The 14,821-nt window shown below is 37.3% G+C and overlaps 1 protein-coding gene across 4 annotated transcripts in view; it reads right to left on the bottom strand.

Annotated features, from left to right (window-relative positions):
• The window catches only part of DLGAP1 (DLG associated protein 1), a 431,939-nt gene that overhangs the window by 332,551 nt on the left and 84,567 nt on the right, over positions 1 to 14,821 (bottom strand). For all 4 annotated transcript variants that reach the window (XM_036762199.1, XM_036762200.1, XM_036762201.1 and 1 more), the window contains exon 2: positions 6,496 to 6,713. In XM_036762199.1, the coding sequence (XP_036618094.1) occupies positions 6,496 to 6,713 (218 nt within the window). The remainder of the gene's footprint in view (positions 1 to 6,495; positions 6,714 to 14,821) is intronic.

Genomic DNA, 14,821 nt, shown 5'->3' with positions numbered 1-14,821 from the left:
CTAATTGACTAACAGACTGTTACAGCTGGAAGGAAATTTTGTAATCATTTAATATATCCCCTTCATTTTATAGATGGTGAGACAAAAACCCAGAGTGCTATCATAAATCCAAGGGAAAAAAGGATGCTGGCGGTTGCTGGGCATGGATCAAAAGTCTTAATGGACTTGAGAATTAAGTAGGGCAAACTTCCTTCAACAATGCAGAGGCTATTTGGAGGCACATTGGTAAACTCTATATTATTTAAGGTCTGATTTCCCAGAAACACAGGCGTAACGACTACCAAACAAGTCAAAAAAGGGTGATTCCTTTCTAAGTCAGAAGAACTTTTAAATTACAGAAAATGAAGCCACAGGAAATATTTTCACTTCAGGGTTGGGGATTAAGGAAGAAACAGTATAAATCTAAGTTTCTTGAGGGTAAGGGCTATTTCCCATTTGCATCTTTGTATACTCATTGCCTAGCACTTAGTATGTACTTAATAAACTTTGTTAAATTCATTTGAGGGAGAAGAATCCTAGAAGACTTATTTGCTTAAGCTCTTAATTACCTCAGGAATTCCAGAGCTCTGATTTCATCCCAGTGAGAATTATTTCATTATAAGAGGATTCAATAAGCAGATTGACAGAGCTGTCAGGGCCCCAAGTCTTTATCTGGTCACCAATCCTTTGGCTACAACATTGGTGACGAGTAATGCCAATTTTGAGTGTTCATATCTACAGTATAATTTGCACTCAATTGTCATGTATTTCTTATGTATCTCCTAAACTTGTGAATGAATTGCAGTAGAAATATTTAATACAACACCATAGGCTATAGGTTAACTGAAGATTTTGATTTTGACCTCACAGTACTCCAATGACTCTTACTCTCCTCCACTAAAAAGTGAGTCAAGGGATGGCTCCTTTAATTAGAAGAAAAGAAAAAAATCAAGGTGAGAGGGGAAGACCCTCAGGGTTGCTGTTGAAAGAGAAACAGTTACCACTGACATTCACTCTAAACCAGGAGGGCCCAAAATATAGCCATTAAGTGGAGCTTGGGCAGGGATCTGTTGTGGTCCAATCTATGAGCTTCAGAGTGAACTGCGATGGATAGATGGATAGATGGATGGATGGATAGATGAATGGATGGATGGATGGAAGGAAGGAAGAAAGGAAAAAGGAAGGAATCTAGTCATCAAAATTTACCTTCCTTTGGAGAGGAGAAGGACAGAGAGAGGGAGAGGAAGAGGGAAGGGAGGAGCTGAGTTACCCAACTAGCTGGGTCCCCTTTCAGTCAGCTTGGTCTACTCCATTTGTCCTTCATTCTCAGAGGACCATGATGTCAGGGAAATGATGACATGACTTGCAGTTGACTTGGATTTGAATGAGAGAGGGCTGTGCAAGGTCACCAGCCTCACTTTCTCCTCCAGAGCCATCTGAATTCAGTGACCTGATATTCAACAGGATGACTGGAGATGACCCAGGATGCAATGGGAGACCGTGGCCATTTTAAAAAATCTTATTTGAAGGTAAAATTTGGATATAGTTTAATTTATCAGATTAATAGAGGAGTGGCAACTTGGTACAACAGAAAGGGCTTTAGCTCTGAAGTCAAAGGACTTGCGGTTAAATCTTGCCTCTGATGCTTATTAGCTGTGTGACCTTATTTAAGTCACTTAACAGTTTCCTAAACTGTAAAATAAGGAAGTTTGAATAGATAATTTCTGAAGTCCCTTCTTGCTCTAAATTGATCCTCAAAGAAAAAGGAAAAAGACACATATATACAAAAATATTGATAGCAGTTCTCTGTGGTGCAAAGAAGTGGAAAATAAGGGACTTTCCATAAACTGGGAAATAGCTGAACTAATTATGGCATATGAATGTAAGGGAATAATATATACTACAAGAAATGATGACTGAGTCAGTATCAGAGAAATTTGGGAAGACACATGAACCTGATGCAGAGTGAAATGAGCACAGTTTATACAATGACAATAATATATTGTAAAGACAAATAACTTTGACAGACTTTAAAAAATTATCAATGTAGTAAGAGAAATGATTATTTTTCTCTCATATTAATAGATGATTATTAAAATTGGCAGGACCCCAGCTTTTTTTCCCATCCTATTTCCTTGTCCAAACTATTAAGGATAGGCCAGATGGAAGATAGGATTAGCCTTCTCCCCATTCTGGGTACTGCTAATCTACCCAAATAGATCAGACTTCTAATCTAAGGTGAAACTCCCTTCAGCTCAGGCTTTGTACATAAATTCTCTTTGTAGTATGCAAAAATGTATGTGATATTTAGTATTCTTTGTAGTAAACGACATAATCAAAGTTGAGGTCAGGCTCCTTATTGTAATATTAATTCTCTCATTAATTGTTAACCAACAAGAATTGATTGCCATTCTCAGGAACATAGCCATGAGCCTGCTGCCATGACTGTCCTTTGTCTAAGAGAGAGATGGCCAAATGACCATCCTTTTATTAAGATGCTGGCATTATTAATAAAATGTTTAAATACCCAGAAATTATGTCTCTCAAACCTTTTTAATCACCATACTAGTGACCGAACATGATTCTTGAAGACAAATGAGGAAGGCATGTTATCTCCCTCCTAATGGAGAAGTGACTCAAGACATAGGATGAGACAGACATTTTTGGACATGGTCAATAAAGGAATTAATTTTGCTTGACTAGGAATATTTGTTACAGAGTTGTTTTTTTTAAATGGGGGGTGCAAGAGAGAGAAAATAAATACAGTACTTGTTAATTGAAAAACAATCTCATGGTCCTATGAAATAGTTCTAGTTATGGAAGAAATATTTTATTAGGCTTTTCAGTAGGCAGTGGCATGGGTATCATAGTCTAGAATACCTCTCTGAGTGGCTGAAATTCTAACATTAAGGGCTCATTTTTTGGGGGGGAGAGTTCAAATATTACCTATTAAAATGGAAATACCTCATGGGAAAATTAATGCATTAAACCACTATCAGTTATTAAAGAATTATCAGGGAATTAGTTGACACATAGTTGAGGTCCAACAAATATGTTTATTCTGTAGCCTTTAGAAAATAGACAAAGAAAAAAGAAAAGGGGGGGAATGAAAGAAATTTAATAATACTATCTCTCCAATATGTCTGATAAGAAATAAGAGTCAAAGACCTTAAAAGTTGCCCCAATCCCACTTTAACTAATTTTAGTTATGATGGTTGAATAAACTCTGAGTCACTAAAGCTGCGAATTGTTGAGGAGGAAGAAGGAAAAAAAAGTTGACTTAAATGTCAGATAAGTAGGAATATAAATATAGTCTTCTCTTTGGGGAAATGGTAATTCCTCAGTTATGGAGATCTTTTTCTCATGAGTTACTAATTACATCAAACCTGTACAGGAATAATGATTTTCAGTCAAAACATCACTAGGAAAGAAACCCCACAAAATTGGTGATGGATTGTTCAGTCTCAGAAATTTCATACCTGCAGAATGCATTTAGTCATTGGTATACACTTTTATTGTACTTTGTAATTTGTAAATTACTTTAGAAATGCTTACTATATCACATAGGAGAGATAAGTTGTATAGAAAGAAACATTAAGTAGTCCTGATCAAAACCATTAAGGTGATTTCAGAGGCTAAGACCAGGAGTTAGGGGATAAGAGATAAAGTTCTGGCAAATAGGAAATAGTTAAAAGAATGTTAGATTAGAAGCCAGGAGATCTATTTTGTAGACCTGGATCTCCCAGGAAATAGCTGTGTGATCTTGAGCGACTCATGACTTCCTAGACTGGTTCTCAATTTCTTTAAATATAAAATGAGAGGATTGGACTAGAATGCCAATGTGGCTTAGTAGAAAGTACCCTAGACTTAAATTCAGGAGAGAATTGGGTTTAAATTTGACCTCTCAATCTTTCTAGCTGTTCTACCATGGACAGATCCCTTAGCTTCTATCAGTCTGTTTCCTCTTCTATAATATGCTCTTTTCAGGACACTAAGTTGCTTTTCTTGAAGAATAATTCTCAGGATGTAGATCAATTTTGATCTGATTTTATGCCTCATGCTCTAGTCTAAAGGACTCACTGGAGCATTTGACCCAACAAAAAGCACCAAAGATTGGTGTTTAATCTATATCAATTGAAATCCTGTCTTTAAAGACCTATCTCAGAAGCTACTTCACTCATAAAACTTTCCCTAAGTCTGTCCCCTGCCTTAGTGAGAAACAATCTCTTCATCCACCAAACATTTGTAGCATTTAGTATGTTTCTTGATGCACTTGTTTTATTCTATCTTGCATTATATTTAATGATCTCTTGTCTTATCTCCCTTATTAAATTGTTATCCTTTTGAGAGCAGGGGCTGGTTCTCATTTGCTGTGTTTTTGATAGAGTAGGTGTTTAAAAATTGTTTTTTGATTGTTAGATACTAATGGGAGACTTATAGAATGTGAGCTCTGGACTTAATGATGATAATAGTTGGCATTTATGTTGCTGCATTTTGGTTTGCAAAATACTTTACCTACATTACTTCATTTGATAGGAAAGGAAAGGATCCCAGACCTTAGAGTTCATTTAGTCCAACCCCTTCATCGAAGAGCCTACAGTAGTTATGACTTGCTCAAATCCTTCTCTCACTTCCTTTGTCCTGCTCTTGCTCTCTGGGGACAATACCTTGCTTCTTGTGTCTGAACCATTAGTGACTCTAATGGTGGAAATTTTTAGCCTGAAAGAAGGGGAAGCCTTGCTGGTGGGGGCCATCCACATTTCTTGAATCAGTTTATTTCAGCTGATCTAGCAAGGGTAGGGAGCATTTGTAATTTGCATCTCTGCCTAGGTGTGCTTATTTGAAAGGAATGGTTTATGGACATCTCTTGTTCATGTGGCACTTGGCCTTCAGTGATAATACAGATGAGGAGGAAACTATAAGTCATGAGAACAGAAGAGAATGTTCTCCTTCTGTTGTCTGCTTGTGAATGTCAGAGATGAAAAACATGCAACTAGGATGACCTGAAGTCAGTTTCACTTTTCTGTCCCCTGCAGGGGACTTTCCTGCCTATCTTTTCAAAAATTTAGCCAATACTGAGTTTTGCTTCTTAAAAGGATGCTTTGTTACAACCTACAGCAAGCTATTTTTTAAAAAGCTTTTTAGCTAGTTCTCTTGTTTATTTTTCTTTTCTCTTGCTTTGGCCACTGGTCAAGTTTTTATTAAACTTTCTTCTCCAGTGTGCAGCATGATGTTTTCCCAAGATGCTGCATCAAAACTGCTTTTCTGTGTAATTTTTAAAAAAAATGCCACTTTTTGCAACATATTTTTCACATTGTAATGGAATTTCTCCTCTGAATTCAGTGGATTATGTTCAACACTCAATCAAACTTCTGATTGAATCCCACCAAGTTTTCTTCTAAGTTAAACCAAGTCTTGCTTAGAATAATAGGATTTTGAATAGTTTTGTTTTCCCTATTGTTCTCCATTTGTATAAAGTACAACTGACATAAGTGCCACTTGTAGCTGAATTTTTGAAAACCAAAAAAAAAAACCAAACCAAAACAACCCACTATTGAATACTTTAAAAAGTACATTTTCTGTCAAATAACAAACTTGAGGAACACATTTCAAGAACTTTCAAATCTTTTTCAATTACCCAAAATGACTACCTTATTTAAGATCCTCCTGAACAATCTCACTTTTGCAATTAACTGAAATTCTCAAGGAATCTTGAAGATGCAGATTTAATGGCTGAACCAATCTGAGACTGGAAATATTTTGATTCTTTTGGTCACCTCAACATTTTATGTCTTTTTACAAGCACTGTTAAAAATTCAAGCCCTTTGAGACAGCATCCAGTTTATATTTTTCAAATACACACCACTGTTCGTGGAATCAGAGTGGAGTCAGAGGCAGCAATGCATGAACATTGTAGCTTATTTTGTCCCTTCAAGAGGGAGAAGGACCAGAATAAATATCCAAATATGGAACCTCATTTTCCCTTTATTATTTTTAACTCTGATAATAAAATATCTGACAAAAAATTCAAGCCCTCTATATTGCACCATAAGAAAGTAAGGGGAAAGGGAATAATGGGGGTGGAGTGGGGTGGACAGAAGGGAGGGCAGACTGGAGAAAGGGGCAGTCAGAATACATGCCATCTTGGGGTGGGGGGAGGGGAGAGATGGGGAGAAAATTTGTAACTCAAAATCTTGTGGAAATGAATGTTGAAAACTAAAAATAAATGAAAAAATAAAAAAATAAAGTAAGTCAAGCCCTTTTTGAATGCTCATGACTCATAATATATTATTTAGATAGGACTTGCCCTTTAAGATACCAGGATAAACAAGAAATCAGACCTAGGGAAGGGAAAAAATGGGTAAGTATATTACACTACCATTTAATATGCCATCATTTTTCCCATTTCTCCTTACTTCCCTTTCTCCCCCTCCAAGAATTTTGAATCCAGAATTCGCGCAGCAGCTGGTACCATACCTACTTGTATGACATGAATTAAGGGTTATGTCATCTTACTTGAGTGTGGTGAGCTCTGTAAGAGATGGCTGTGTAGCCTTGAGATAGCTCTCTCTTCTGGCTGCAATCTTTGGAGAAGGCTTGGGACTGGTATCTGAGTCACCACTGTCTTCATCCCCCATTGCCTTGATGTAACTGCCACTGCGCATTCTCCGGCAAGGGATCTCATCATCTTTGCCTCCACGAGGGGTATACCCAGTCCATTCATCTTGAGGAACCTAGTTAAATATAAATGAACGCAATTTATCACTTATAAGACATTCTCTTATTAGTTTTTTGTTTTTTTTTAACTGAAAGAGAGGAGAAAAGATTTACTTTTGGTACTGAAAGAGAGTTTTATCCTTGAGCACAAAGGTTTGGGAGTGTTCAAATACCTAGAATATTTTAGCTATAATAGGTTTGATAAAAACTTCAAAACACAAACACACACATACATATATGTAGAAACATTCTATATGCCTTAGTTTTTAAATCTCTGGTGGCTTAAGGAAATTTTAAGTATGTAATTTTGATTCACTTATACCAGCCTTTTATCTATTGAACACAAAAGTTGCTGTGGTGATGTAATGTGGTCAGCACAGAAAATAAAGCCATTTCCGAGGATGGTGGTTGCCTTTGGGTTCTCCATGCATTTAGATTTAAGAGCCACTTAATATTTAAGATTTTCTGTGGCATTTCTTTTGCCCAATTCCCCACTATATTAGTCTCTCTTTCCTTCCATTTGCTACTAAACTTGGATTCAAACCCCATTTCTGATACCTATTACCTATGTGACCCTGGATAAGTCACTCACTCTCCCTAGGCTTCAGTTTCCTTTTCTGAAAAATAGAATGGTCAGAGGTAAGGAGTTTGTGGCCTCAAGTTCACATGTGGCTTTCTAGGTCCTTGAGTGTGACCTTTGACTGAGTCCAAGTTTTACAGAACAAATCCTTTTATTAAGGGGATTTGTTCTGTGAAGTTTAGAATTAGTCGAAGGGCTGCACTTGAGGACCTACAGGGCTACATGTGGCCTTGAGGCCTTTCACCATCAGTTCTATGGCTTCAATGAGCCTGCAGTTGACTCCAGTTTCCTCCATTTCCTGTGCAACCATTCTCTGCCTAGCTATCTGAATCCTTGTGTTTGACTCCATCTCTTTAATGTAACTATTTTCTGGAAGGTCATCATTGAACTTCTTGACATACCCAATGGCCTTAGTTCTTAACCTTTATTTCTTTGTGGCGTTTGACATTGTTTTTTGAAATAAATACTCAAGGGCATTCTAATAAATGTTTAACAACTGGCTTTCTCTCAAAAAAGTATACATGATACACTATTAAGTTTAATCTGTATTATTATAATTTTCTTCAGTCTAGACAATCCACAAAACAATAAGTAAAATCCTGATTTGAAGGATTTGCCAAGTTCAAAAGTGTAAATGCTCACAATGAAAATTTAACAATCAACTCTTGCAATCCCTGAGCCAGTTCCCACTGGCTCTAGCATACCCCTTTACCTACTGTGTGTTGAATATTTTTCATTCTTAGGCTGGCTTCCATTTCAAAGAACTTTTGTTTTTATGTTCCATTCTCTTTGGATTATTCCTTCTTCCTCATTATCTTTGCTGACTACAGTTATTCTTTTCCTAAATAGTGGGTGTCCCTCAAAGCTTTGTCCTTAGCTCACTGATTTTAAATTTCTAAAATTGTTTCTTTGCTAAACTCATGTGCTACCCCGGTTTCTGTCACCTTCTCTACTGAATTTACCCTGAAGTCTACATAGAAATATTGGCCAGAGTTTTATGGGGGTTTAGTTAACCGGTTCAAACTCCTACTTAATACAGAAACACACCACAATATCCTAGAGAGATGGTCATCCAAATGCTGAATACTTGCAGTGATGGGAAATCCATATCCCATTCTATTTTTGGACTGTTTTAATTATCATAATATTTTTCCTTATGTTGGGTTGAAATTGCCTCCCTATAACTTCTACGCATTGGTTCTAAAGCTATATTGTCTGGTACTGTGCAAATTAAATTTAATGTCCTTTCCATATGACAGCCCTTCAAATAATCTGAAGACAGTAATGCCACCACTAAATCTTATCTTTTCCATGTTAAACTTCTTCAATTCCTTCAATAATTCCTCATATGACATTTTTAGACCCTTTACCACGCCAGTTGTCTTGCTGTGGGTTTTACCGTTTGTCAATGTGCTACATAAGATACAGTATCTGGAATTAGACAATATTGTAGCTGTGGTAGAACCTTGTGCAGAAGACAGTAGATTATCATATTGCTTAAGCTGGAAAATATACTAATAGTATAATTCAAAATAACATTTTGGGCTAAACTTTAGATTGCATTGAACCAAAACACTAAGTTCTTTTGCACAGGGTTATAGATTTAGAGCTGAAACGGAATTAGCAATCATGTAGTCCAATTTCCTCATTTCGCAGATGGTGACACTGATGTTGAGAGAGGTCAAATGACTTGTCCAGGACAGCAAGTTAGGCAGACAGCTGCAAAATTAAGAGTCCAAATCTTACAGTAAAACTCTAAAAGTACACCAGAAGGAAGAGTGATAAATACAATCCAACCATTTTGGAGAACAATCTGGAATTATGCCTAAAGAGTTATTAAACTACCTATACTCTTTGACCCAGCAATACCACTATTTGGTCTATTTCCTAGGATGGTTAGGGAAAAGATAAAGAATCTATATGTTTTAAAATGTTTATAGCAGCTCTTTTTGTGATGGCAAAAAACTGGCAATTCAGGGATGCCCATCAATTGAGGAATGGTTGAACAAGTTGCCGTGTATGATTATGACAGAATACTACTGTGCTATAAGAAGCGATGAGCTCAGTGATTTTAGAAAAACATGGAAAGACTTGCACACAATAAGGAAGAATGAAATTAGCAAAACCAAGAGAACATTGTATACAGTAAAGGCCATATTTTTTTAAGAATGACTTTGAGTGAATAAGCTATTTTGTCTATTATCAATACCCAAACTAACTATGCAGGACATATGAAGAAAGATGCAATTTTCATCCAGAGAAAGAACTGATAAATAGACATATGTATAGAATAATTATATATATATATGTATGTGTGTGTATATATAAATATATATGCATATACATATAATACATATATGCATACCTACACACACATATACATACGATGTACCTCTTTGTCTCTAAATGGTAGCCATCTCTAAGGTGGGCAAAAGGGAGGGAATTTTAAAAAAGGAAAAAAAGAAATTTACATGATAATTTTGTTGTATATTTGAAAGGAACAGCAAGTTGTGCATAACAGATTTGCAGTTTCATGTGCAATCATCTTTTTTCATTGTACTCTGTTATGGACATGCTTTTTTTATTCCACAAATTAAAAATAAAATAAAAAAGAAAAGGAAATCAAAGAGAAACAGCTAAAATCTTCTCATTCCAGTTCAGAGCTACACAGTAAAACTTCTAGAATCCTACAAAAGCTGAGACAAGCCAGGTCCTCTGACTGTGCTGTTGCTTCTTACATTGCTCTGCTTCTCTTCTTTCACGTGAACTGTCTTTATCCACAACTTCTTCCTATACTTGTATAAACAAGTTGTGAACCCAAATGCAAAATTTCACATTTATCCTGATTCTGCTATTCAAAACTCTCAACAATATGGTTCAAACCTATATTTCTAGTTTTGTCTCCTACTGTTTCCTTTAATGGGCAGCTAGGTGGCTCAGTGGATAGTGTACTGGGCCTGCAGTAGAAGACCTGAGTTCAAATCCAGCCTCAGACACCTCCTGGGCAAGTCACTTAATCCTGTTTGCCTTAGTTTCTTCATCTGTAAAATTACAGGGAGAAGGAAATGGCAAACCATTCCGGTATCTTTGCCAAGAAAACCTCAAATGGGCTCATGAAGAGTCAGACATGACTGAAATACCTGTCTGACAACAAATTTCCATTAATATATTCTATAATACAGCCACACAAGACTACTCTCCAGATCCCGTTCTGTCCTGTTCTCTCTTGTCCCTGTACTTTTGTTCATACCACCGTCCAGTCTGGGTACAGACTTCCTTCCCCATTTCCTTCTGTTTATCTCTCTCCTAGCCATTAATGCCTAAACCAGGTATCATCTCCTCTGTGAAGCCTTATCTGAACACCTCCCACCATTCTAAGCTAAAAATGGTCTCTTCCTCCTCAAAATTTTTTCTAGCACATTGCCTGGGTTTCTTTTTTGCTTATCACACCTCTTTTACAATGATTATTTATTTTCATGATTTCTTCACATATATTGTAAGCTCCTAAAGAGCACAGTCTGTGTATGTTCATTACTGCATCCCTTACACTGAACACAGTACTTTGCACATAGTAGGCATTCAATAAATGTTTGTTGAGTTGAATGTATCCCTGTTAAATTTAATCTTTCACTCCAGTTGCTCACTAATACTCTTTTCACATGTCTCCAGTTCCTTATAGGATGATCCAAACAACATGTTCCACTAGTACAGCCTGGACAGATTGGGTCCCTTGCCCCTGAAAGAAGATGTTGTGCTAGAGAGAAAACCTTGAATGACAGATGAGTCTATGAGCCTATGCTCAGACATCAAAGGAATCCTACCAGCTCTTGTGAGCATGGTTGTTTAGCTTGCTTCTGCGTGATGCATTCCAAAGTACTTGAGGTTTGCTGACTCTAGACTGTCATATTTGAAGGAATCAACTTGTTTTGCCCTTCTGAGTATAAAATGGCGCTACTCCTTCTTGTTGTCTCCCCTTACACTTAGCTTGCAGCACTAGACAAGGCTAGTTTCATGGAATTATGATATGTATTGCTTGCTTCTCAGAACATAGTACAGCTGAGAAATTCAATGACCAGTGAAACATATTAGCTCATACATGCTTCCATCCAACTTATGTATACAAATGGTTTGCACGTTATTGATATACCCTGGGGTAAGATTTAAGGAGTGTGGGCTTGCATTTCTGTTCCCAGAAATTAAAAATCAGGCAAAAGCATTCCCCATCACCACAAACCCAACCCATTATCTTCCTTCCCATAGTGGCTACTGTTCCTAACTATTATTACATTTTGGACAGTAGACCTATAATCATCTGTTTTCCAGGCTAGAAACTTCAAGAATCTTCTCTGAATTTCATTTTTTTGGCCTTTGCCTTCATTTACTATAAAGTCTGCTACCAAATCCTATTTTTTTCTTGAAAATTTTTTTTCAGGTTTAGCCCTTTCTCTTCATTCCTACTTGACACTCACCCATTTACATTCCCCACTCAGCATGTTACCAGAAGAGCTGTAGCACTGCATAGTTTTTCTTGGATTCTTTTCTAAAAACATTTTATGTTACTTTGTCCTCTTTTATCAAATTCATCATATGTCTAGTTCCCTATAAAATTTCATTTACTTTCCGTTTGTTGGATTATTTTGGTTATTTAGCAATTTTTAGCTGAAGGCAAATAAGAATCACCAGAACAACACAGGAAAATTATTTCTGAAAAGCATATAAACAGCAAAGTATTTGATCTTAACAAATTCAATTAAACTCCCGGAATCACAGAATGACAGGGTTAGAAGAACTTCAGAGGCTGTCTGTTCCAATTTGTACTTGAATGTGAATCACCTCTTTAGTAAACCCAACAAGTAGTCATTGAGCCCCTACTTGAAGATTTTCAATGAGGAAGAACTCAATGCTTGTTGAGGTATTTCACCTTTGGGAAACTCAAATTGTTAGAAAAATTTTCCTAATATCAAGACTAAATTTGCCTCTCTGCCGCTTCCACCTATCTTCTAGTTATGCCTTTCAGGGAGGGGAAATCTAATTCTTCCTCCACATGGCAGTGCTTCAAATATTTGAAGAGAGCCACCATTTTTTCTTCCAAGGTCTTCTCTTCTTCAGGCTTTTTTTGTTGCTGTCATTGTTCAGTTATCAGTCATGTGATTTCTTCTCCATTGGATTAAGGCAAGCAGAGGTTAAATGACTTTCCTAGGGTCACACAGATAGTTAAGTATCTGAGGCTGTATTCGAACTCATGTCTTTCTGACTCCAGTGCTTTGTCCACTGAGCCACCTAGCTGCCTCTGTGGCTTAAATGTCCCCCATTCCTACAGATGATACAATGTGTTTTTCAATCTTCTTACAATCCTACTTTCCCTTTCTGGAAAGGTTCTATCTTGTCTGTCATTCTTAAAATATGGTTCCAGAACTGAACACAGCATCCCACATGTGGTCTATGCAGTACTTGTTGCCACCCGTGCTCTGGACACTCTTTTCATGCTTTGTATGATTGATAGTATTCGCTTTTTTGGCTGTCATGTTACACTGTTGGCTCCATTTTCAGTTTTCTTGAACTCCTGGATCATTTTTCACAAGAATTGTTGACTAGTCACACCTCTTCAATCTGTATTCATGAAGAAGTTGATTTTTGCACCCCAAATATAGAATTTTACATATACTCATAGGAAATTTCACCTTATTCAATAGAATCTATTATCCTAATATTTTTGGATATAGATTTTGCCAAGCTTTGTGTCATCTTCAACTTTGACAAACATACCATCTATGCTTTTGTTGAATGGCTCAGAGCGAAAGATGCCCAGGACACTACACTAGAGACTTCTTTCGAAGATGATATTGCCCCCTTAATGAATACTTTCTGGGTCTAGTCATTCAACTTGCTTCAAACTTAGCAAATTATAATGTCATTTAACTTTTCTCCATATTATTCACGAGTATAATATAGTAAACTTTTTTTACATACTTAAAAATATAAACATGCTATATAGTATTTACAACATACCCCTGATCTAAGAGTACATTTAGCATTTCAAAATATGAAATGTGGTTAGTTTGGTATGACCTGTCTTTTCTCTGTCTATGTGCTTAAAAAGTATACCCTTTGTAATACGTTCCAAATTCCAAAACCCCCAATTGGGGTTAAGTGACTTGCCCAAGGTCACACAGCTGGTATGTGTGTCAAGTGCCTGAGGCCGGATTTGAACTCAGGTCCTCCTGACTCCAGGGCCAGTGCTCTATTCACTGCACCACCCAGCTGCCCCATGGTACTACATTCTTACCACCATCTGTTCTAAGCTATGAATTCTGTTTGCTATTCTTTCTGCCCTAGATGTTATTTCTTCTTTTGCTTAAATTGTTCTAGCTACTGGCTGGTCGTTATGGACATTACACTCTTTTCTCTGAGGTTCTGCTCGAATTTGTTGTAGTGTTACTCTCTTCTGTGTACATCTACTGCACTTTTTTCAGTCCATAGTGCTTACTGCATTCATCATTCTCTTCTCTTTATCATATCTCTAGTCTCAGTTTCTGGAATATGGTTTTGTGTTTGAGTAGAACCTGCTCTGTGTTATACTCTTGGATGGTGTGGATGGACCCTGCTCCATCCTGTTTGTGGTAGCAAAGACCAGGACTCACCTTCTGCAGGAATTCCTGGGTTTTAGCATAGTCTCCTGATAGCTTAACTTGGGCTTTGGTCTTGATTCCTTCTTTGTGTCCTCCTCACACAGTTCTGAACTTGGAATTAGCTCCTTTCTTTGCTGTGACCCTTCTAGACCCTAGCCAGATGATGTTGACTGTGCTGGTAGTAGGCCTCCTGCAAGACTCTGGGTATTTTGCTTTCCATGTGTTCCCCTGGCTATTTATCTTGTTGTGTCTCTGCTGTGGCTTGGGTATGGGCTGCCTAGGCTGCCCAGTATTGGTCTGGCTTTGTTTATATTATAGTTCAGGCTTGGAATGTTTGAGCTTTTGGCTGTGCACAGGCTGGGCATAGACTGTCAAGGTCCTAGGTTGGCCTTATTTCTTACAACAGATGGGGAAGTAGGCTGCACTGGCCATATGATGGGCACTAGTCTGGCCCTGTCTCCTGTTGTGGATCTGGTTTGCTTGCATGCTTTGCCTTCTACCTACTTGGATTTTCTCATAGCTTTTGCAAGATTCTAGAAATCCTTCTGCATAGTTCTGGACTAGAAGGAGAAGCTTTGAGCTATTTCTTTTTGATTTGCTTTATCACTAATCCTTCTGGTACATATTCAAAACTCTACTTGAAGAGACATCTTCCCCAAATCCTTTCTAATGCCTTTCAAAGATCATGGATAAGAGCTAAGAAAATCACACTTGCAAATTCTTTTGGTACTCTAAGATGTAGTTAATATGGGCCTGATGACTTGAACTCATTGGTTCTATTTGATCCTGTTTGTCAGATGAGGATTGCTTGAAGGAACTGCATTTAAGTCTTTGAAGGGCTGTAGTATGGAAGAAGAATTAGAATTCAACCTAGACTTAGAATTACCTGCAGTGTATAACTCCAGCCAGCAGAACT

Source organism: Trichosurus vulpecula, chromosome 1 (genome assembly GCF_011100635.1).
Source record: "Trichosurus vulpecula isolate mTriVul1 chromosome 1, mTriVul1.pri, whole genome shotgun sequence".
Classification (NCBI taxonomy): Eukaryota; Metazoa; Chordata; class Mammalia; order Diprotodontia; family Phalangeridae; genus Trichosurus; species Trichosurus vulpecula.
Note: the sequence above shows the minus strand (reverse complement) of the source record. Positions and strands in the feature narration are given on the sequence as shown.